Raw genomic sequence first — 23,386 nt, 5'->3', positions numbered from 1 at the left:
GTTTTGCTAATGGAGGGGATATTGTTTGGTAATGACTGGATATAGACTAGTAAGTGGCCTCTTTTAATCTGGCTGAAGACTGGACTGTATTTTAACTATGAAATGACAGCATTTCCAAACTTCTCAAGGGATCAAATAAGGTTATTAATACACTGAGGCTGGTGGGGCATCACCAAAATGGGAAATGTAGGGTAACAGCGCTTGCCTGTAGAATTAAGGAATTGCCTGCTTGAAAAGAACCTTAAATGTATGTTCACTTGCTTTAGGCAATGGCTGTGTTCCTAGAACATGTGCAGAACTCTGTGTGAAATCCCTTCCCTATTGTCGGTCTCTGCCCACAGGATTTTCTTTCTGGTATAAGAATTAACGCCAAATAGTTCAACGCACATACATATTCTGCAGTTGTAAATGTGCATTTAATGCTTCACAATTCCTATAAGAAATGCTACACAGAAGGAAATCAGCAAGTTTAAAACCCTATGCTGTTAATTTCTATTTCACCAGTGACTTTAGCTCTGCTAGACTCGATTCAGGAGCTGGAGGAACTCCGTGGAAATGCTTTCTCAGAACTACCCTGGAGCTGGCCCAGAATGCACAGTTGAAGTGCAGAGGCTCCCTACTTCTCAGGCCTGCATGTCTTTTCATTCTGATATGTGAATGTACTGACCTGTGCAAAGGTTTGCCTTAGCTCAGGTGACATGCCACTGACAGCCACCACCGGGCCGGCTCCTCCCTATAAAGTGGGGCGCAGGCCTGCCCCTCCTCAGCCCGGCCTCGTCTAACAGACCAGCTCGGCCAGTAACCTCGGAGGTCTGTGAAGACAGAACATGAGCGTAAGGTAGGGTTTCCGGTCAGCACTTAACCCCTGAGGGATCTCTCACGTGGTGCAGAGCTCTTACCACACTACTTGTAGCACAGATACACACGGCCCAGCGATTAGCACTTTCTGTAGGTTAGGCCCTTTGAATTCATCTAGACCAGGGGCGGGCAAAGTACGTATGGCCTGTAGATCCAGCCTGCTGCCTCCTTTTTATACGGCCTGCAAGCAAAAAATGGTCTTTGCATTTTTAAATGGTTTTAAAAAATTAAGAGTATTTAGTGACACATGAAATTCACATTTCAGTGGCACGTAGCCATGCTTCTTCGTTTACATATTTAAGACGACGATGCCAGAGTTGAGTAGCTGCGAGAGCCAGGTCTTTACTCTCGGGCCCTCTACAGAAAAGGTTTGTCGACCCCTATCTAGACCAGTTTCTTCATTCTATAGGTAAGGGAACTTGAGACCACACCGGTTATGACACATCCAAAATCACACAGCTAGAGATGTAACTACAGACCATGAACTACACTCAACTTGTTCCTCCCATTTGCCAAACCAGAGGCCTTCTCTTCTGTTGACCACCCCTCTCTATGCCACCTCTTCTTGACTCCCACCCTCACACCTCGAGCGCCCTCCTTCAGCATTCACAGACCATCACGACATACATGCTGCCAAGTTTTTAGTAATTCACCAGCTACATCAGAGCCATCATGGGGCTGCCCTCCAGGAATAGAGGAGAAGGGCTGCCTGGCACAGTGCCTCATACTCCAGGTTGGCCAGAAATAGCATCTTCATTTTTGTTTCCACGCAGCTCTTCTCTGTAAGCCTGTCGGCCAACAAAGTGGCCGCTGATTGTTGGAGGAGCCAGCCAATCATCTTGTCTAGTTTCAGATTCTTCAGGGCTAGAGTATGTTCACCCCAGAGGCTTAAATGAAGCACATTAGCAGCTACTCGGGCAGATGGTCTCTGCAACACAAAGGGAACTGTGAGTGTTCGGCCCACAATCCTTTGTTAATGAATCCTCACTTGGTCTGCCCTCTCTGGTCCCAACCCAATTCTCTATCCTTCTCTCTGCTCCGACACCTTTCACAGACACTGGCTGCTCGCGGCCATACTCCAGGCTTTTCCACTGGGCACTGTGCCCCCAGTTGGAATAGCCTCCCCATCACAGCAGGCGCATGAACCGCCTCCTGTATATGAGCACTGTCTGCAGGGAGGGAGTCGTAGCTCATGGTACCTGGTAGCAGCAAGTGTTACTCTGACAGCGACAGTATGCTGCACGGTGAAAGGTAAGTGGAAGAACGAGAATTTGAATCCTGGTCTGTGCTCTCCACTAAGCATGCTGCCTGAGCCGGACCTGCTGCTGTGGCTCCCATGTGTCAGCCTTTAGATCCCTTTATAGGAATCTCAAAACGGCCAGGTCTGCTCTCAGAGACGTCTTCACGCCTGTGTATCTCATCAGAGCTCAGCCGTTTCCATGAAGTACATCTCCATTAGATGTTTCTTAAAAATGCATCTTTTCCCCTCTGAATAACTGAGGCAACGTGGCTAGCTCCCCTACTCCTATTTACACTAAATCTATTTTGTTCTCCCATGCTTGGCCTTTACCTCTGTAAGAGAGGAGCTGTCTGTCTAGTGCTTGCCCACACCTGGTCTTATTCTGGAACATGAACTGAGATTTCCATCCACACAACCCCTCAAAACCTGGGGACAGCCTCACCTTGCTGGCCTCTCGCTGGAGCAGTGACTTCACCAGCTGCCTTACATCCAGAGGCACCGACTCGGGCAGCGCAGGCAGCTGAGCCTCTTGGTAACTGCGGCTTTCAAGGTGGGCCCCGCCTTGGCCGTAAAAGGGATTGGGGAGCCCGAAGATTTCATAGGCCAGCGCTCCCACGGCCCAGGCATCCGCCTTGCTGTAGTCAATCACCGCCCTGGGGCCGGGGCAGGCTGTGGACACCTGCTCGGAAAGCAAAGCAAGCGGTCAGGCTGAGGCGTTACTAACCTATTTATATTCCTGCACCGCACCTGATTCGTGGGCTAATCTGAACTCTGTCCCAAGGAACCCTGAGTTTCAGTGAGTTGTAGCTCAGACCCAGAAGAATCTGCTTAGGCTGCCGGCTTTGTGCTGATAAAACTTGCATCTCCCGGGAACATTAGGGAGATCCAGATTTAAAAAGCGTCAGGGAACGGACTTGTGCCAAATTATGGGTCATAAAAGACGGAAGTGTTGAGAAAATCATGAGGTATGATGTCTTGTTCTATCAGTGGAAACACAGAAGAGTCTGCTGATGGCACATGACACGCTCTGTGGGACTCACCTCAGGAGCCATCAGGCAGCCGTTTCCGCCTCGATCCACATACCAGCTGGTGAAAGGCAACTGCAGGCCAACGCGCTTGTCAGCCAGGCAGCAACCAAAATCCGTGATCACCAACCAGGGGCAGCCGTCTGCGGAATGGACCAGAGAGGTAAGTGACTGATTCTCCCTCTTTCCTCTGAGAGGCCGTCCTATGTCCCTACTAAAGCCATCAGGATAGGGGTGCGAGGGGCTAACAGGGACCTAGTGTTGGCCCAGGAACGGAGGCCTGTAGGCCTGGATGGGAGCCCATTCCCCAGAACGGGCGGGCGAGCTACACGAATATGGAAACGCCTCTAGGAAATAAACGCTCCCACACAGAGCCCCCAAGCAAAAGAACTGGATAAAAGTTTGGCTCAATCTAAATAATCTAGTAATTGGAGCTATCCCAAGGCTGAAGGAGCTGCTCATGATTTACTCACACATGGGGCTTAGCTCAGGTGACCTCTAAGGACCCTTACACCCCAAGAATCTTTGATCTGAACTTGAAACCCCAAATCCAAACCTAAAAAACAGGTGCATTAGGAATTAGTTATAAAAGGATCCACACAATCTTCCTTTAAAAAGCCAGTTCCTCTAGTAATTTAATTGCACATTTAATTATTTTAAATCTTCTAGTTCAAAATTTATCAGGCAAGTGGCCATCCAGCTTCTACTTGAATGCTTCCAGTGATGGAGAACTCATTATTTCCAGAAGCAGTTAGACTTACATTTGGACAGCTTTCACGGTTTGAAAATTCTTCTTACATTGAGCTCAAGTCTACCTCTCTTTTACTTTATTTAAGAAAACTTCCACCACAGAAGTTTTTCTGAAAGTGGGCAATAGAAAGGAACTTGGGAACGTTAACTATCACTCCATAAATCCCAGAGAACGAAAGTGTTTTGGAGGAGTGATTGCTCATGTCTTGAGTACAGAGCTAAATTTAGACAAAACCACTTATAACAGGGCATGAAAACTAAACCGGCCCCAAGGGTCCCGATGTTCCCCCTGAGAGCTGAGGTGCAGCTGGGCACCTACCTGCATCCAGCTCCACGAGGATGTTGTCAGATTTTAAGTCTCTGTGAGCGACACCCTGCTGAACCAAATGATCCACTCCTTCCAGGAGCTGCAAGGTCATCACGGTGGCGAGGCGTGGGCTTGGGCTGTTCTCACCAAGGTACTGGCGCAGGGTACAGGGGTAGCTGGTGGAGAGGGTGACAGGGCCTCTGGCTACCGCGCATCCACTACCCCTAGCATCTCGTTTACTACTCGGATGACGGCCTTTCCTCTTGGAGCCTTTTTCCTTTCTTTTCCCCAAGTGTCCTTTGTGTTCCCACCCACTATCGTGAAATTAGAAAGTAGGAGTTGGGGCCTCATATGTTCAAAGTGACATCAGAGATGCTCGTTTCCTTAAAATACCCATCATGGCATTACTAAGGAGCATAGGGGGAGGAAGGAGAACTGTTTATGTTAAAAAAAACAAACCCCCAAACAGGTAAGGCAGCACCTGAGAAGGGCACCAGTCAAATGCACTAAAAGCACTAGGTCAAGTCTGTTTTGAATGAAGATGAGATCCTGTTCCCGTGGAAAACTGTTCTAAAGGGAAACTGCACTCAGCATGGCCTTATCTTCCACAGCGAGATGGTGCCCCAGTGCACAGAAGCAGGGGCCAGGTCCTGCCATAGACCCGCCACTTACTTCTTCATCACGAGGAATAGCGTCCGCGCGTGGCCCAGGCCTTCGGGGTGAAGTCGTGGGGGCAGCACATCAGGGTAGTCGACCAGGGCGCCTGGCAGCAGCGGGACAGACGAGGTGAAGGCGCGGAAGACCCGAATGATGTTGGGGTGAGGGGCCAGCTGCTTGGGCCCTCTCTGGGATTTTCTGTTTTAGCCACAAGGGACAAACGTATGAGGCCAATATCAGGTACAACAGTCGGAAAGATAAGGCCACAATGACATGCATTTATTCACCCATTTATCAAATATTTACTGTAGATCTGCTCTGTGCCGATGCAGAGCCTGGTGCTGGAGGGAAAAAGCCCATAAACCATCATCACATTCAATGATTTCACTAGCCCATCCATCCGTCCGTCTGATGTCACAGACACAGTGGTTAAGAGTCCCTGGAACCAGACTGCCTGGTTTTGCCTCTAGGTCTGCCACAGTACATCCTTGGCCAAGTTTCTTAACTCCTTGGGGCTCAGTCCCAAATGCAAAAGGGGAATAAGGTAGTAACCTACCTCATAGGTTGTTAGTACTTGTCAAGGACCCAGAATTCCCATGAGTCCGAGTTCTAGCATAACACATGGTGTGGACTATGAGCTCAATAAACATTGCTGAATGAATGGATACAGACCCAGTTCATAGTAGATATGTGACCTGCCTGCCTTTCTCACCCCTCCTCCTCCAGGAGCCCCACACCTACAGCCCTGAGATGAGGCAAGGTGGCCGTGTTTTGGATTGCAAGCCTGCCTGCTGTGTACTAGCCTTGCCCCTCAACTAAGGATGGGACCTGACCCCAGGACACTGAGCCTGCAGTCACATCTGAGATCCAAATGGTTGGTGGCAAAAGGGAAGGGGGGCCAGATAGATTCTCTCTGAGGAAATATGGCCGTAAGCTGGCAGTCAGCAATGGATGCCATGAGGTTTGTGGCCATGGGAAGCCAAAGAGGCGAGCAAGCCAAAGGTGTACGCACGAACAGAAGAGCTATGGGGTAAGGGTAAGGACAGCGGGTGGCAGAGATGGGAATGGAGCAGAAGCCCAGAGACATCAACACAACACTGAGGGAGCGCGCTGCCTGCCCTGTCCTCAGAACTGGCTCAGTGCCCAAGCTCTAGGGCCAGTCCACGTGTGGCCTTCTGCTCTTTCTCGAGTCCACCTGAGTGTGTCCGTTCTCTGCAATCAAAGGAGTACAGCATTGTGCCCTTGGGCCACTGGGGCGAGGGGGAGAAGCATGATCACAGCTCAAGGCTCTGCTCAGTTGTCATGGGAGCACAGAGGAACGGTGTGGCTATGCTGGGTGTGTGTGCGTGTGTGTGTGTGTCGGAACTGAGACCTGGAACAGGACAGGTTGTGGGGAGGGCAGCCCAGGATAGCTAACTGCATGCACAGAAGACAGTCAGGGAGGAGCCTGGTGCGTTCCGGGAGGGCAGTATGAATTCACTATGGTGGAGCAGCGTATGTAAATGGGACAAGATCAGAAATCAGGAGGCAGAAGTGAGAGAAGCAGATACAGAGGGCCAAATCTGAGGTCCCTAGATGAGCAAAGGCTCAGCAGAAATACACCCCGATTCTCCACTTGTGCTCTCAGAGAATAGTGTTTCTCCTGAGACAGCACTAAATGTCACCAGTACTTCAGGTAATAGACCTTCTGCCACCTTCACCTAATCATTCAACAGACACGCACTGAGCTGTGGGGGGAGGCACTAAACAACCGTGTTTCGGATTGTGTGTCCTGTGCTCCACGGGTGTAGAGTACAGCTGGAGAGACAGTGGACAACAGACAAAGACATATATGATTTACGGTCAGATGGTGATAAATGCTACGGAAAAAACCCCCCACTACGGCCGGGTGAAGGACTGGAGAGGCGGGAACTATTTCCAACCAGAAGCCTGGGTGGGCCTCTCAGTGGAGACATCACCGAGCTCACAGCTACCTGACAGCACCTGTCAGCAGGCTGAAGTGAACTCTACAACGGTGCCACCTGAGGGTAATTTGAGCTGCCCCAAATCAGCTGACATTCAGATGTCCACTTCCCGCCACCAAGGCATCAGGAGAAGAGGGTGACAGTTCTGAGCCCACAAGCAGCTGCTTCCTGGGCCTGCACGGACCATCAGTCATACCGGAGCCTTCCAAGCCACGAAGGGGTTTTCCACGTATATTTCCTGAAGTCCCTATTTCTACTTTCCTGCTCTGGACACAACTAGACCTACGAATGGACCCTCGAACAAATCACCAGAAACGCCGCAGCCACCTCTTCCTGGCAGCCCACGCACACCAGTGAGCACAGTGCTGCCTGTGTCGTAAGGCGAACCAACCACCTGCAGACATGAGATTCACAAAGCCGCTGTCAACGTGGGCTGCTGCCGTCTGCTCTGCAGACAGCGTCGCTTCTCCTGCTTCTTCACTGAGCTCATGCTTATCCTTCAAAAGGCAGCACAAAGGGTCCCTGCAAGAGGCCTTTCTGCACGGCCCCCACCCCTGCCGTGCACACACCACTTCTGGGCTCCCTCAGCACCCGAGAATACGCCACTTTAGAACTTGCCACACGGGACTCTGCTTCCAACGTGTCCGGCTCCGGGGCCTCATGCAGAGCTCTTGGGGAACAGGCCACTTTGTTGTTGTTAAATCTCTGGGCACCATCAGGCGCACTGCAGCTATTAGTGGAATGAAGCCACCTCTACTGGGGACAGAGTTCAGTTTGTATGGGCAGGTGGTTTCCCCCTGGGCATTACTTAGGAAGAATCAGAAACCAGATCAATTCTCCACTTTGTGAGCTGGCCATTTTCGGATGGCCCTCTCTCCCTGCTCTCGTGGGAATGAGCCATCTGCGTCTTTAGCTGGAGTCGGATGATCTGCAGTCTTTCCCAAGTTCATTCCCCACCAATGGAAACCCATCATTAACCACATCGCTCCGTAAGCATTTACTATGTACCATGCATCAGGTCAGACTCTGTGCCGAGTGCTGAGGACACACAGATGACGGTTTTGCTCTCAAAGAACTCACAGCCAGTCTGGTGGGCGGATGGGCGCTTACCTGTAAGTGACTGCTCCATACTCCCCGGACAAGGCCATTCGACTCGCTGGGACCAGCTCCTGGCTCATTTTGTTCAAGATGGCTTCGCTGGAGGAGCCCGCCTGAAACACATCCATAGTGAATCCAGAGTTATACAGACCCGAGCAGAATAGCAAGTCTAAGCCCTCCTTGTAACCTGGACCAGGACAGCTACTGCCTAGGATTGGCTTTGACCTTCAAGATAACCTCTCTGAAGTGGCAAACCAAGATTAGTTTCTCCTGGCAGAGAGGGCAGAGGTGTCGTCCATGCCAACTAAGAGAGGATGCTTCCCACACCTCAAACTTTTGGCAGCTCAGGTGCCAGGGCAGGAAGAGATGTCAAGATGGCCACAGCATGGGACCAATCTTCTTGCCAAAGATGCCTCTGGTCACACTCAGGCTCATCCTTGCAGGCTCCCTTTAGCAGACAGGCCAGCGGCGGGCAGGCCCACCCCGGATACAGTTGTGCTGAATCACAGGACAGTCTTCCTATCCCCCAGTAAGAAACAAACAAACAATAAAACCAAAGAGGAGGAAAAGCACCTTACTTGCCTCATTTCATTATGAATGCCTCTCAGGACCTGTGAAACTTGTTAGGTATTGAGAAGATCCTGTAAGAATCAAGTCCTTTAGCTTTTGTGAATGCAGAAGCTATTGTGCCTCAACAAATGGAAGTTTTGATGCTAAGACTGGATGTTTCATGGGCAAAGGGTTTGACTACTTGTTAGCTGTCAACCCAGCTTGGAAGTGCAATAGTCTGATAACCTTCATTCCACAAAACAAGAAACCGCATTCTTCAGTGTCCAGCGTGAACTGCGTGGCTGTTTGCTCCCTTCGCCTTGAATGGACGCTCTCAGCAGGAGAGAGAACACCAGGTCTTGATGGATTTTCTGAACCCACCCATGTAATGGCAAGGTGAAGAAATTACTCTAAATAGATAGAAATCTTTGTTTTTGTGGGGGAAATACTGAATTTCCTAAAGCCTCGAGAGGGAGGTGAAAAGCAAGCCTCTGATCTGGAGGTGAGGCGGAAGGGTGGCTTCGGGGGAAAGGAGTATGGCTCCTCCTCTCCAGTGAGACAGGTCAGGGGAAGGAGAGAAGATGGTGGTCACTGCAGTCCTGAAATTAACTAACTGATCAGCCAGACTGACAGTGAGAAACCAATGGTTTGGGCACTTGCTCCTCAGAGTCCGGCTCACAGGCCAGCGGCATGGACATGCCTGGGAGCTCGTAGGAAGGCAGAATCTCAGGCCCCACCTCAGACCTGCTCGTCAGAATCTGCCTTTTAACCTGATCCCCAGCCGATGTGTGGACACATTACATTTTGAGACACGCTGCTGCACACTCCCATGGAAGAGGGTGAGGCAGCCTAGCTATACAGGCAGCTGGACTGTGGAGAATCTCTCTTTTTCTACCTACTTCCTGGGAAAAAGTGCCATCAGGTCCCCCGAGATTGACACTTAGAAATGTCTACTTTAAAGATGAAAGGGCCATGCTTACCGAGATGTTCCACATCATCTTGATGGCTAAGGGAAAGGCAAGGGCCCGTGGGGCTCGCTTCTCCTCTGCTCCTCGTGGGCTGGTATCTGGGCCTCTCCCCGGAAGAAGCCCAATGTTCTTCGCCCCCTCCAGGTTCTGGGGCAACACTGGCACAGTGGCTTCGTACACAGCAGCACTGCAGCCCTTGCCGAGGGACTGCCCTATCAGATACTCCTCCAGCTGGAAGCCCTGCCAGCGTCTAGTGTCCAGCGGGTCAGAAGGCAGCTTGTTTTTCTGTGTAAAAATTGCCTGAGGAAGAAAGCACGCACTGTGAGCCAGGGAGACTAGTAAGGATCAAGTTAAAGAGAAGCAGGCGAGGGGAGGTATAGCGGGGCAAGGTCTTCAGCAACAAGATCAAGAGCTGTTAGAAACACAACCCAGTTAGGTTTTACTTTCAGCCCGGGCTCAGACCATTGTGCCTTTCTCACTATACAGAATAATTTGTCTCCAACTCTGCAGCTCCGTTGCAGTCAGAGACAGCCCAACACAACACTGTTAGTGAAGTGGTCAGAACTTCCAAATTCTGCAGCTGGCACACCATTCCTTTGCTGCCTGCCAAGCCCCCAGCACCATGTTGGAGGTTTCTGATTATGGAGACAGCTCTCTCTGCAAAGGTCTTAGCAGGAAGCTACCGGATGGTGACCAGGAGCTGTGGGTGGGCAGGAGTACCACGTGGTTAACAGCCACTCCTCCACTTGTGAATGACCTCTGGTTGCTTTTGTAGACAAGGGAGCAAAACCAGGAGGACCCCTGGAGCTGAGTCACTAAATCCTGTCTTCCTGTCTCTACCTCTTAGGAATCTGGTGAGTCCACTCTATTTTCAGAAAGGAAACAAGAGTGTAAGAATTCTGATGTCAAGAGGTGGAAATGCAGGTACTGCTGGGATGCACTGGGAAGAGCCCATTTCCCCCAAATCAAATCCTTCCCCACTGCAGGCAGCTGCCATCATCTGTGCAGTCGCGCAGGCTCTGCCTCAAATCCTGTCTGATCTGCGGATCCCTTCCTTTCCATGTTTACTCATCTCTAGACCTTCCCATCCTCACGTCATCCCCTCACCTGTTCCTGAGCCAGGTCAAACTACACTGCGTTCACGAGTCACCCTTCTGCTCAGAAACCTACCCAATAGGTTATTCGGTGCCTTGTCCTGGTACTTCCTGTACGTGAAAACTGTTTCACCAGGCTGGCCTGTGCATGCCCGTACTTACCTTTCATATGCCTCTCTGCATCTTAGCTCCCACTATTCCCCTCAGCCCCTATTTCTAGTGTTTTGCTCTGCCTGGCTCATCCCCAATCACCCATGGAGCCCCAGCTCAAGCTCCTCCTTCCTGTACAACCAGCTCTGACAACCCAGCCACAGCCGCCTTTCCTTCCGGAGAGGGTCCTGAAGCGCGGTCTATAAGCTCATACACCTTGCACGGTAACTTTCACTTCTTAAAAAAACGGACGTCTACCTTGTCTTGTCTACTAGTCTCCAAACTCCACAGAGCAGAAGCAGCATTTTGTAGAGTAATCCTTTATCAACCATGGTTTTGAGAATGAGATGTAGTTTTTTAACTTTTTATTTTGAAATAATTTAGACTCACAGAAGTTGCAAAAAGATAGTACAGAGTGCCCTGTGCACCCTTCACCCAGTTTCCCCCAATGGTGACATCTTATAAAGCATCAGTACAGTGTCAAAATCAGGAAAGGAACTGGTACACCACTGTTCACTACAGACCTTACTCAGTTTGCACCATCTTTTTTAACCCACATTCATTTGTGTGTGTGTGTGTGTGTGCATGTGTGTAGCTCTATGCAGTTTTATCCCATGTATAGGCTCAAGATACAGAACCGTCCCATCACCAAAAAACTCCTTTGTGTTACCTCTTTGTATTTGTACCACCCCCACCCCGTCCCTGCCCCCTGGCATCCACTGATCTGTTTTCCATATCGATAGTTTTGTCATTTAAAGAAAGTTATGTAAATGAAATCACCCAGTATAACCTTCCGGGACAGACTTTTTTCACTAAGCACAATGTCCTTGAGGTTCATGTAGGTGGTTACCATCATCAGCAGTTAATTCCTTATTATCGCTTGGTATCCCACTGTATGGATACGAGAGTTTAACAATTCACCTGCAGAACGACGGTTCAGTTGTTTATACTATTTTGCTATTATGAATGATGCTATGATTTGTGTACAGGTTTTTACATCATTTTTAAGAACTGTGGTAAAATATACATAACATAAAACTGACCATTAAAACCATTTTTAAGTGCACAGTTCAGTGGCATTAAGTACATTCACACTGTTGTACAACCATCACCACCATCCAGCTCCAGAACATTTTTCACCTTGCAAATCTTAAATTCTATACCCATTAATCAGTAACTCCCATCCCTTCTCCTTCCCGCTCCTGGCGGCCCCCATTTTACTTTATGTCTCTATGAATTTGACTACTCTAAGTACCTCAGATGAGCGGAAACCTAAGTATGTGTCTTTTTGTGTCTGGCTTATTTCACTTAGCATATTGTCCCCAAGGTTCATCCATGTTGTAGCGTATGTTGGAATTTCCTTCCTTTATAAGGTGAATACTACATTGTATGTATAGTCCACATTTTGCTTATTTATTCATCCATTGATGCACACGTGGGTTGCTTCCATCTTTTGACTATTCTGAATAATTCTGCTATGAACACAGGTATACAAATATCTGTTCAAGTCCCTGCTCTCAATTCTTTGGGGTGTACACCCAGAAGTGAAATTGCTGGATCATATGATAATTTCATTTTTAATTTCTGGGGTAACTACTGCACTGTTTTAGATAGCAGCAAGTTGTGTACAGGTTTTTGTGTGAATATAAGTTTTCATTTCTCTGGGTAAACACCCGAGACTGCAATGGCTGGGTCATATGGTACTGCATGTTTAATTTTGTAAAAAACTGCTCATTTTCCAGAGTTGTTGTACCATTTTATAGTCTCACCAGCAGTCCAGTTTCTCTGCATCTTCACCAGCATTTGTTATTATCACTATTTTTATTTTATTTTAGCTGTGCTAGTAAGTATGCAGTGATATCACATTGTGTTTTCAATCTGCATTTCCCTAAATTTCCCTGATGCTGAATATCTTTTCATATACTGATTTGGCATCTGTATCTCCTCTTGATGAAATATACACTCATGTCTTTTGCCTATTTTATAACTGGGTTGTTGTTGGGTTTTTTCCCCCCCACATGCCTCCATCTAAAAGGAGCAGCCACTCTTTTGCTTTGTCTGGTCTGACACCATACGGAATTTTAGCATTAGAATTGCCAGAGCTGGTGATTGTTTTCAAAAGTGGAACACCTGAATTTTTAAAATTAATCATCAACTAATTAAACATTTTAAGACACAGTAGGGTGAAGTGTGAGAAAAGGATGTACAGATAACAAGCTCAGAAGGATCAAGCTCCTCGGTTAAAATAAAAAAGCCTCCATAATTCTAAGCAGGATTATCAAATTTCCCACCTTTGGCTTCTGCCAGTCAAGCTGTAGCAAAAGACAAGGACAGCGGCTGGGGACTAGGTCAGATGTCACCTGTCGTCCCACACTAGCCAGAGCTCAAACACGAGACACTCTGGCTGAGTAACAAGAACTGGGCTGGAAACCAGGAAACATGCTTGGTCCTTAACCAGACGTGTCCTTGGGCAAGTCTCCATCTGCCACCACCTCAGCCCCAAATTGTCAATTGTAGGGGCTGTACTAACAGTGGCTCCAACCCCTAGGAAGAAGGCTGACCTCCCAAAAAGAGGAGAGACTTCTGCCAGCATGTGGCTGTCACACTTGAACGGCAACAATGGCTCTTCCCTGGGTCTCCGTCCTGCCTACCTACCCAAACGATTTTTGGGAGACTTGCCAGCCTCCAGAATTGCAGAGCCAACGCCTTAAAATAAATCACTTTTTCTATAAACACATCCTATTGGTTCTGTATCTCTAGAGAACCCTGACTAATACAGATTTTGGTAGAGGAGAAACAGAGGTCTCTGGGCTATTTTAAGCATTTAAAAGAGCCTAATAACATATTCACTCCCTCCTAATAACTCCACACAGGTTAACTAAAAACTGTTAGGTGTGATATTTTCTCCTGCTGTTCATGGTTTTACTTTGATTTCAGCTGTGTCACTAATTGTTTGGCTAAACCGTGGAGGCAGACTGGCTCAGTGGTTAAGGGGACAGGCCTTGGAGAGTCAGACTTTCGGCACTGCTCTTTATTAGCTGTGTGACTTCGGGCAAGTTACTTCACCTCTCTGAGTACGTTTCCTCACCCATAAATTGGGGATGACCACTACCTCAGGGACAAAAGCGTTATGATTTGTCATTAAATTTTACAAAATTTACAGAGCCATTAGCAACGGTGCAACCGGAGCTGTAATTAGCAGCATATCTTCCAAAACGTGCTGTTTGAGGAAGGGAAGACAGTAAAACTAATGTGAGGTGCTGGCCCCATACCAGGAGATCAGTTTACATTGAAAATGAGCCTTAATCGGTGATTTGCAAGGAATTTCCGGGTCTGACAAGGATAAATATTGATCCAGGGCCCCCGTCAGTCAATGCCCCCAGCCCCGCCCCTCAACACGCCCACAGCCTAGCGCCGCCCCTCACAACGCTCACGACCGGCTCACATCCCCAGCCCCGTCCCCATCGACTTAAGGTCCTGTTCCTAGCGTGACACTGGGCTCCATCCTCGCTGTCCGCGGCCAGTGCTCACCTGGATCTCCTGACAGGCCGAGGCCGCCCGCCGGCCCTCAGCCTGCTTCTCCTCGACGAGGCCCAGCCCCAGCCCGAAGGCCAGAAAGACGGCCCGGCCGCAAGGGCCCGCGCCGCCCCGGGCCCGCACCACGAACTGCCGCTGGAGCCGCGCCGCCAGCCCGGCCACCGACTGGCGGAAGAAGCGGTAGCGGTCGGGGAGCCCGAGCCCGAGCCTGTGCGGCTCCGCGCCGGGTCCCGCGGCCTGGCCCGGGCGCTCTCCGCGGCCCCAGGCCGCCGCGGGGCCCGGCCGCCCACAGCCGTAGGCCGGGCCAGGCTTGGCCGTGAAACGCAGCAGCAGCGCCCGGCCCAGCTGCAGGCCCCGACCCAGCGCCTGTCGCACCGCCATGGTAGCGCCGCGACCAAGTGCACCAGCAGCCGCAGGCGTCGCGGCGGCCGGTCACAACAAGAAACTTTGGGGGCGGTGCCTCTGCGCAGGCGCGGGGGCCGATGGGCGGAGTCGCCGATCTGGCGGTTCCCTGGCTGGGCGCGCGGGGGCGCTGTGCGCGCACCTGGCTGTGGGTAGTGTCTTGCCCTTTTGCACTTTGGACCCACGGTGGAGGGGTTTCGTGTTAGGCAGGTCCAGATTGTGAACAGTCGAGAAGTGGAGAAGGAAAACTAATGTTTATTGAGTATCACCCGTGGTGCCAGAGTCTTTACAACTGTTAATTTATTTAATATTCCCACCAAGGAGATAGGAATATCATTTTTATAGGTAAGGAAACTGACTCATAGAAAGGGCAGTGACAATCAGAGGTGACGTTAAAGTTCATTTGCCATAACTATTGAGTCCTTACTCTCCTCAGTGCCCTTAATCTCCTCTCTACAAACGCACAGCCCCTGCTCACTTCTTAGTACTCCAAGAGAAATCCCACCCAAATGGGACATTTTTCAGGTAAGTCGACATTTTTCAGATGAGTGAGCTGAATCCCGGACACATGGAGGGATTTGCCCAGTCAAACAGCTTGTTGGTGGCAGAACCCTGTTACCCAAACCTACTGTTAGAAATGCTGATGAAAGGATTTATAATGAGTGATTTCTTTTTTTCTTGCCTTTTTTAAAAAAATTTTTATTAGGGAGTATTGGGGAATAGTGTGTTTCTCCAGGGCCCATCAGCTCCAAATAGTTGTCCTTAATCTAGTTGTGGAGGACACAGCCCAACTCCAAGTCCAGTCGCCGATTTTAATCTTAGTTGCCGGGGGTGCAGCCCACCATCCCATGCGGGAATTGAACCGGTAACCTTGTTGTTAAGAGCTTGTGCTCTAACCAACTGAGCCATCTGGCTGCCCCTTTCTTGCCTTTTTTTAAAAATGGAAAATTTCAAACACAAAAATAGTGTAGTGAACCCTATGTACATATTCACCTGCTTCAACAAATTATCAACAAACGGTCATTATTTATCTATACTGTTAAAGTAAAGAAAAAACAGGTCCCAAATGGTATCACTGATGCTAAAAGCCCATGATACCAAACCCATATTTAATACCAGATCTAATTGCAGTTTTGACTTCTCCCAGAAACATAATCTTAATCAACCAATATGGGATTTTCTGGTCAAGCCCCAATACTGTAACATACTTGTAAGCCCTCTCCATAGAGACAATCTACATAATAAAACCCTTCACTTTCCCACAGAAAAGATGTCCCTATCACAAAATAATCCTTTTCTTTCATTATTAGCTTCCTTGCCCCACACCGCGTCCTGTAAAAATTTTCCATTTTATACAACTCTTGGGAGCACTCTCTTCTAGTCACTAGAGGGGATGTTGCCTGATTAATGAATCACTTAATAAAGTCAATTAGATCTTCAGATTTACTTGGTTGAATTTTGTTGTTTAACAATACCTTTCTCCTACCCCCCATTACTTTAAAGCAAATCCCAGACATATTATTTCATTTATAAATATTTCGGTATCTACAAGTATCTAAAAGATAAGAACTATTTTTAAAAAAACATAAACAGTGTCACCTGTAAAAGATTAACATTAATTCCATAATATTAGTTACTATCCTGTTGATACTCAGTTTCACATCTCTTTCTTCCTCCTTAAATACTAAATCGAGGAACATGTAGATGGTAGCTGTTGCTGGAGGGAGTCTTGGATCATCGAAGAGTTCTGGCCCCCCAGGCTTGCTTGGTCATGTGGTGGACCCCTGGCAACTGATTCAACAGTGTCTGTATATGTGTTCTGATTGCTCTTATGGGGAGAAATTGCAGGGCCCTTGTGATATCCAATGACATTTATTTGGGAGAGACATAAATAGATAAATCAATCAATTTCTTTCCAATTTATTTACAGATATGGACAAAAAAGAGGGCACCCACTAAACCTGACAAGCTCAGGGGAGGCCAGCATGGCAGGCCTTACAAACTCAAAGACTGAAAGAAACTACACAGGATGGGCTGAATATAAAAATTCCTAATAAAAGCTAGGCATGATGGGCAGTCATGTCCTAGGTCTGTAGTTTCCTTGACAAAAAGGTCAGTCTTTACCTTAAGTAAGCCTGTCTATTGTCTTTTTGCACCTAAGATAACGTGCCCTTGGAATGTCAGTGTACTTTCCTTTTCCAGACCCCTCAAACCAGAGCAAGAGACCCTCATTGTTATCTTGTTCCCCAAATATCATCTCTATGTGCTATAAATGTTAATTATGAACTATCCTGTACCCACCATTGTAAAAGAAGTATATCTCTCTTTTTTACTTTTTATCCAATCCCAGCGACTTCCCTCTTTTGCTTTCTCTCGCCCCCTTAATCTACCACCAATGGATTTCATGTAACCCTCTTTACGTCTCCTCCTTTGATTCCAATGTATAAAATAAAGCTGCAAAACTGCCAATCTCCAGAGCATTTTCTCAGTCCGTTGAGACTTTGCTTCCTGGCAATTGTTGTCAGTTTGGCTCAAAAACACTCATAAAAATTCTCTGCAGATTTGGACGTTTCATATGTTGACACCGAGGCACGTGGAAATCAGATATTGTCTTTAATTTTTTTTGGTTGATCTCAGGGAATTTTAAATTACAGTTTAAAATGCTCTGTTGAGATTGTTCTTTAGAGAAAGATAAGGAAGAGAGGATCAGAGAAACCACTGTCTAGAAAGAAATTCAGTTGGGGCAAAGGACTCATTTAAAGTTTAAGTCTATTCATCTGCTATGTGTCATTATTAGTACAGCACTTTCGTGTTTACTGAGAAGGAACAAGAGATTTTCTGAGATCTTTAGTTTTAACTACAAGAATTTTCTTTCCTAGGAATGTAACATTTTGCCAGGAGGCTAGTGATAACTGCATAGCTGGTAACGTAAGGGTGAAACGTGGGAATCAGTAACACAGTTAGACTTAGCTAGTTTGCAGTTTGCTTCTCCTCATAGTTCGCTGTGTATCCTCCTGATATTCAGCTGTTTTCTCTTTGTTTTTTGCCCTCACTGCCTGATTTAATAACTCTGCTCTGTTCCCTTTCTTAAGACTATACGTACCTTGTTGATCTAATTAATCAGCAGACCATTAACCTGGAAAGAACAATTTCTCAATTTTCTGCCGCCTGGACAATGGGATCCATGGTTGCAACTCCCTTGCAATTTTTGCTGATGACGCATGGAACACGCCAGCCACAGCTACTGATTTCTAGATAACATTATGAAGCAAAACAGTCCATGGGAGGCCATTTCTCAGACCAGGCCCTGGGAGGCAATTTCTCAACTGTCAGCCCTGAAACATTTACCTGACCAACTCCCAGTTTTCTTTGTTCTTTCCCCCACCCGCCTGCCTGATTATAAAACCTCTTGATTATTCTCAGTTCCGAAAAGGTGGTTGTTTTCTGGACGTTTGTCTGCCTTCTTCACTAGCTGCCGGCATCTAGAATAAAGTACGCTTTTCTTCTCATCAACCCTTGTCATTCAAGTTCTTGGGGTTGACAAGCCATGCCGGGCCTGAGTCTGGTAATAGTAAGACATACTACCTAAAGGGACATCGTATTAGTTGTTTTGAGTTCAAGAGTGCATTGGTTATCAGCCTTTGGATTTAGTCCTCTAAGCTCCAAATATACTTGCCAGACCTGTGATGCTTAACCCACCGACCTGTGGAAATCAAATCTCCAGACCGATGTTAATTAACCCTCCATTGTAGGCTGTGTAGTTTCTTGTTCAACAGAGAATGCTGGACTTTGGTCAAGATGGCACTAGACTGGTTCACGCTTCTGTAGAAAAATCTAAGTTGCTTGGACAGATCTGAACCAAGCACAGCATGAAGCTGGATTCTTCATCAGCCATCTGGCTGGAAAGGGGAAGCAAGTGGATTTCTTTCTAGTAAGAATCTTCCAGTAAGAATTGCAGGGATTCTGTGTTCTTCTTTCTCAGGGCAATAATACAACCTTATCATGGAGAGGCACCAGGTTACCTTTCTTGGGGACCATGACCCTGATTCCTTTTGTCCCCCTCTGTTCTCAGAGAAGGAAAAGTCTTTCCATGGTGGCAGGTCTCAGGGGATGGTCCTCAGATTCTCGCATAGCATCTTCCATGTCTTTAGAGGTATCCCTAAAAGGGTGTGGGGACAGAGCCCCAGAAAGCAGTTTCTAGGCTCTCGGCCTCACATAGAAAGATGCTGGCTCAGGTAGTAAATGGCCATCAACTGTGATTGCATGGCCATCAGCTGTGGCTAGTTGGCCGTCAGCTGTAACCAGTGAGCCATTGGCCACTAATATAACTGCCGTGGCTACGCTAGAAGAGGAGGGGAGCTAGCAAGAAGATGGTGGCTGAGCTAACAGGAGCGGATTGCAGAGAGGCGGATGCCGCCAGAGAGAATATAGTGATATGACTCCCCTACTTATGGCTCCGTGGGTGTTCCTTTTTGGCCTCACCGTGTCCTGCGTTCTCTTGTGGGGAGTGGGAGCAGAGACCCCGGAGGCCTCCCTGCACGACAAAGGGGAAGTTGGGAATATGGTATGTAGTTTTCTGACGAGACATCTGTTTATACTGCAGATTTACTATTCTACAGAAGAGCCTCACATTCCTAGAACATTATTAAACATCACGAGGTACCAGGCAGGCTTTGATAAGCTCAGCCACAAGAACTAGAGAAAAGGGTGGTAGGGGAGCTGTTCTTCTCTGCTGTACACCCTGCTCTGTTGTCATTGTACCCTTTTTCCTCTAGGCATCAGGACCATGTAGTTTGGTGAAGTACATAATATTCCTAAGAAGCATCGTTTAACCTTCCCCCAAAGGACATGGCGGGATAAAAAGCTGATGCTAATATAAAAATGGAAAAAGACAAGACTTAAAAAAAAAAAAAAAAAGAACTGTTGAGGGCAATTTGACCTTCCTCTCTGGACGGTGTCCTTCATCTCCTCCTGGCAGGAAACAGACATCTTTTCCCAGAGCAGCAACGTCCTTTATCCACAGCCCTTTTCAGAAATGCTATCTCTAAATTGCCAACACAAGTGGAAGGAGTTTCTGCTGAAACTGTTGACAGAGCAAACTCTGCCTTCTGCCAGATCAAAACCCGGCTACTTAAAACTCCTGAGCTATAATTTTTGGAGGTTAATATCAGACAACAGTGGGCAGAGAGTGCGATTTCCCTGGGAAGAAGCATCTCTGTTTTGCCTGGACAAAATCAATGAAAATGTGATGCTGGTGGATTAGGGAGATGTGTAGCTAGGAAATTCAGACAATCTGTGGTTCATGCAGTCCAATAAATTTGCTGCCCTGCAGTGATTATTCAAAATAAAAATATGACTATGTCACCTGCTGTACAAAGTCCTTCACGGGCTCTTGGCCCCTGCCCTTTGCCCTCAGGATAAAATCTAAGCTCCGTAGTTTGGCACAGAAGGCCCTTCACTATTTGGCCCTAGCATCTTTCTTGCTGTGCCCTTTCCCTACTTTCATGAATTACTTGCCATTGTCCCAAGCATCATGCTGATCCCGTCTTGATTTGCCTCTTAAAAGAATCCCCGTTCACATTTGAGGCCATCTCCTCCAGGAAGCCTTCCTTGACCTTTCCTAGACTGGGCTAGATGCCCTTTCTCTGTCTCCCCCTCTAAACGGTGAGTTCTGTAAGGACAGAAATTGTAATTTTTAAAGCTTAGGCCCCACTCCCCACCCTCCCAGCTCCCAGCAGAGGGCCTTCTGGATCTCCAGTGCTTGTTTGACAGCCCTCTGGGAACACAAACTCCCAATCACATGACTCACTCCTTCCCGGCACTGAGACAGAGGGAAGCCATAGGCATGTCAAATAGTTCACACCCCCCACCCACCCCCCAAACAGAATCACCTACTGCATTTGTGCTCTAGAATTTATACTACATTATTGGTAAAATAATTTCCTTTCTATAACTTCTTTCTTTTTATTCTCTTTCCATTTTTTAAAATTAGAAAATCCTTTAAATAAAAGTAATATGCTTATGTGGTTTAAAAAACACTCACAATATATATAGATAGGCTCAATCATGAAAAGCAACAATCTTCTGTTCTGACTCCTTCTAAGCCCAGAGGCAACAATATTTTACTCTTTTAGCTGTTTCTTCTATGGTTTCCCTCAGCTCTCTAATATCTCTTGATTTGGCAGACTGAGCTATTTAAGGCACAAAGCTGACCATATCCTCCTGGCTGCCTTGAAACTGATGGCTGCGCTTTGAAATAAGGTCAACTCCTTAACAGGGCTTATCAGGCCTACTTCATCTGGCCCTCCTGTCACCCTTGCCTACTTTTCTATCTTCTTTACTTTTCTTTGTCCATGTGCATTTCCAATTTTCACATCTTTAGAGTGCCACCTGGTATTCATACCTTTGTGTAATCCCCACCCCTTGGCTGTTGGCTGGACCTTAGTGACTTGCTTCTAAGGGATAGAATTTGGCCACAGTGATGGGGTGTCACCTTTGTGGTTAGGTTAAAAAAGACTCTGACTTCTGTCTTGCTCACTCTCTCTTGCTCTCTTGCTTGTTTCTTTGGAGTTGGAAGCCAGCTGCTGCATTGTAAACTGCACTATGGAGAGGCCCGTGTAGCAAGGAACTGAACAGTGCAAACAGCAACCCACAAGACTGAATCCTGCCAACAACCACATGAGTGAGCTTTGAAGAGGATCCTTCCCCAGTTGAGCTTCAGATAAGACAGCAGCACCAGCTGACAGCTTACCTGAAGCCTCGTGTGAGACCTTGAGCCAGATGACTCAGCCCACATCCTGACCTGCAGAAATTGTGAGATAACAAACTTTTGTTGTCCCTAGCTGCTAAATTTTGGCATAATTTGTTATGCAGCAATAGATAACTAATGCAATCATTGTGCCAATTTCTTTTTCTGTTCAGTCATAGAATTTTTTACTTTTTTTTGCTGTTTTTATTTTTTTTTATGGAGGGCACAGCTCACAGTAGCCCATGTGGGGATCAAACTGGCAAACTTGGGGCTGCCAGCACCATGCTTTAACCAACTGAGCTAACTGGCCACCCCCAGTCATAGGATTTTTAATCCCCTCCTCCACCTTAACTTCTCCTTCGCATACCCCTCAACAACTAACTTACTGGGTGTTCCTTCCATGCTTGTTTCTGTGCTCGTGTAATTATATGCAAAATATTATGTGTGTGTGAGACTTATTAGGCCATTCCGTTACTTATTCTTGAACAGCATTTTCTGGCTTCATTTCTGACACCCAAAGTATCCCTAGTATATGTCAATTATAGTCGTGCCCTCCTCTCTGCCAAAAGAAAATCCTAAAGAATCTTGTAGTTTACATAAGCAATTAGCAGCAGCTGGCAAGAGCAGCAGAAATATATATACATGTATATACTTCTATTTATTGCCACGGGAATCTGGGACTCAGCTTTAGGAGCCTATAAAACACAACAGCTCTGAACAATAAAGCATGCGCTACTCTGAGATCGTGAGTCCTCAGAAGAGTGGGACTGCAAAATGAAAGTGCTTTTATTTTAAACAAACATCCCAGCCTCCCTGCAGCCAAATGTGTGTTGTTTTTCCAAGCAGACATTATTCAAATAATTTCTGGAATCCCTTTTTGTGAATTGCTTTCTGCAGTCTGTTTCCACGAAGTATAAGAACTCTGGGTTTAGTCCTTTAGACCGTCCTCATTCTTTTCCCCTCCCCCAGCCCCATTCCCTAATGGATGACCCTTCTTATGCCCTGGCTGAAATATCCCCTCCTCAGGGCAGCCTTGCACATTCTTAGCCAAGCTCCTCTCCTTATGCTATTTGCTCCCAGAGTACTTTCTTCCCCTTGGGTGACACTCGTCATTTAGATCTCATTTCACACAGGTAGAAAGAGAGCCCTGCGAGGGCAGGGATTATATTTATCTTATTCACTGCTGCATCCCCAGGGTTTGGATCCAGCCCTAGAACACAGTAGGTACTCAATAAATAATTGTTGAATGAATGAATGGATTGGCTGTAAAAGACTGCTGCCTATTTGCAAAACTCAAATCCACCCTCAAAGGACCAAAATTTGTCACCCTTAATAAAAGTAACAGCTGACATGGATCAAGAGCTTCCTGAGTCTCCAACCCTGGGCTCTTCATAGTTTCATTCAATTATTTCATTCAATTTGCACAGCAACTCTGTGGGGTGGATACCAACCTCCCCATTTTACAGATGAGGACACTAGGTCTCAGAGTAATGAAGTAACTTGCCCCGAACCACACAGTTTGGAGGCTGTCCAACTCCAAAGTTCTAATGTTTAACCATTGTGCAATACTATTTTTTTCTTGTTAAAAAAAAAAGTTTTGAAAATAAAAACAATATAGATATGTACAAAGGAAAACCAATCACTGATCTACATTCCCGTCAAGCAGAGTGTTAACTGATGTTAACATCTTGGCCTATTTAATTCCAGCATTCTCTCTCTTCTTTTTTCCTCCCCCCCCCCCCCCCCCCCCGCTATGTTGAGGATGACAGGACCTGGATTCTGGTCTGAGTTTTGCTATAGTCCTGGAGCAAGTTACTTGATGTCTCTGAAGCCCAGCATCCTCCTGTGTAAGAAGGGGGAGCCCCAAAACAGATACTAGACATGGCCACTGGCTGTTATGCCCAGCCCGGGGGGCCTCCCATCTGGAAAATACAGGGGCAAGAGGCTTAAAACTTCATCTCTCTACACTGAAGGGTACATAGTGCCAAGATGCCCATTTCCTCTCCCAGCAGAAAGCATCCAGGTCTTTCTAGAAAGAC

At 47.2% G+C, this 23,386-nt stretch overlaps 1 protein-coding gene across 1 annotated transcript; it reads right to left on the bottom strand.

Moving 5' to 3' along the window:
- Nucleotides 1-1,482: 1,482 nt before the first annotated feature.
- PINK1 (PTEN induced kinase 1) lies at nucleotides 1,483-14,650 on the bottom strand. Its single transcript, XM_088790325.1, has 8 exons — nucleotides 14,192-14,650; nucleotides 9,429-9,716; nucleotides 7,912-8,012; nucleotides 4,853-5,035; nucleotides 4,193-4,356; nucleotides 3,139-3,266; nucleotides 2,541-2,777; nucleotides 1,483-1,786 (listed from the first exon to the last, which is right to left on the bottom strand). The coding sequence occupies exons 1-8, from the start codon at nucleotides 14,576-14,578 to the stop codon at nucleotides 1,529-1,531; spliced, it is 1,746 nt and encodes a 581-aa protein (XP_088646451.1). The 5' UTR covers nucleotides 14,579-14,650; the 3' UTR covers nucleotides 1,483-1,528.
- Between the last annotated feature and the right edge of the window lie 8,736 nt (nucleotides 14,651-23,386).

This window comes from Rhinolophus sinicus, chromosome 14, assembly GCF_057876585.1.
Source record: "Rhinolophus sinicus isolate RSI-liver-muscle chromosome 14, RSI-T2T, whole genome shotgun sequence".
In the NCBI taxonomy this organism is placed as follows: domain Eukaryota; kingdom Metazoa; phylum Chordata; class Mammalia; order Chiroptera; family Rhinolophidae; genus Rhinolophus; species Rhinolophus sinicus.
Note: the sequence above shows the minus strand (reverse complement) of the source record. Positions and strands in the feature narration are given on the sequence as shown.

Bases quoted from the DNA above. Each gene is read 5' to 3' on its own strand.
- PINK1 (XM_088790325.1), bottom strand. From the start codon at position 14,578: ATGGCGGTGCGACAGGCGCTGGGTCGGGGCCTGCAGCTGGGCCGGGCG. The intron at 5,036-7,911 runs GTAAGCGCCCAT...TGGCTAAAACAG, and splicing joins TATGGAGCAGTCACTTACAG to AAAATCCCAGAGAGGGCCCA. The intron at 4,357-4,852 runs GTAAGTGGCGGG...CCTCTCCACCAG, and splicing joins CTATTCCTCGTGATGAAGAA to CTACCCCTGTACCCTGCGCC.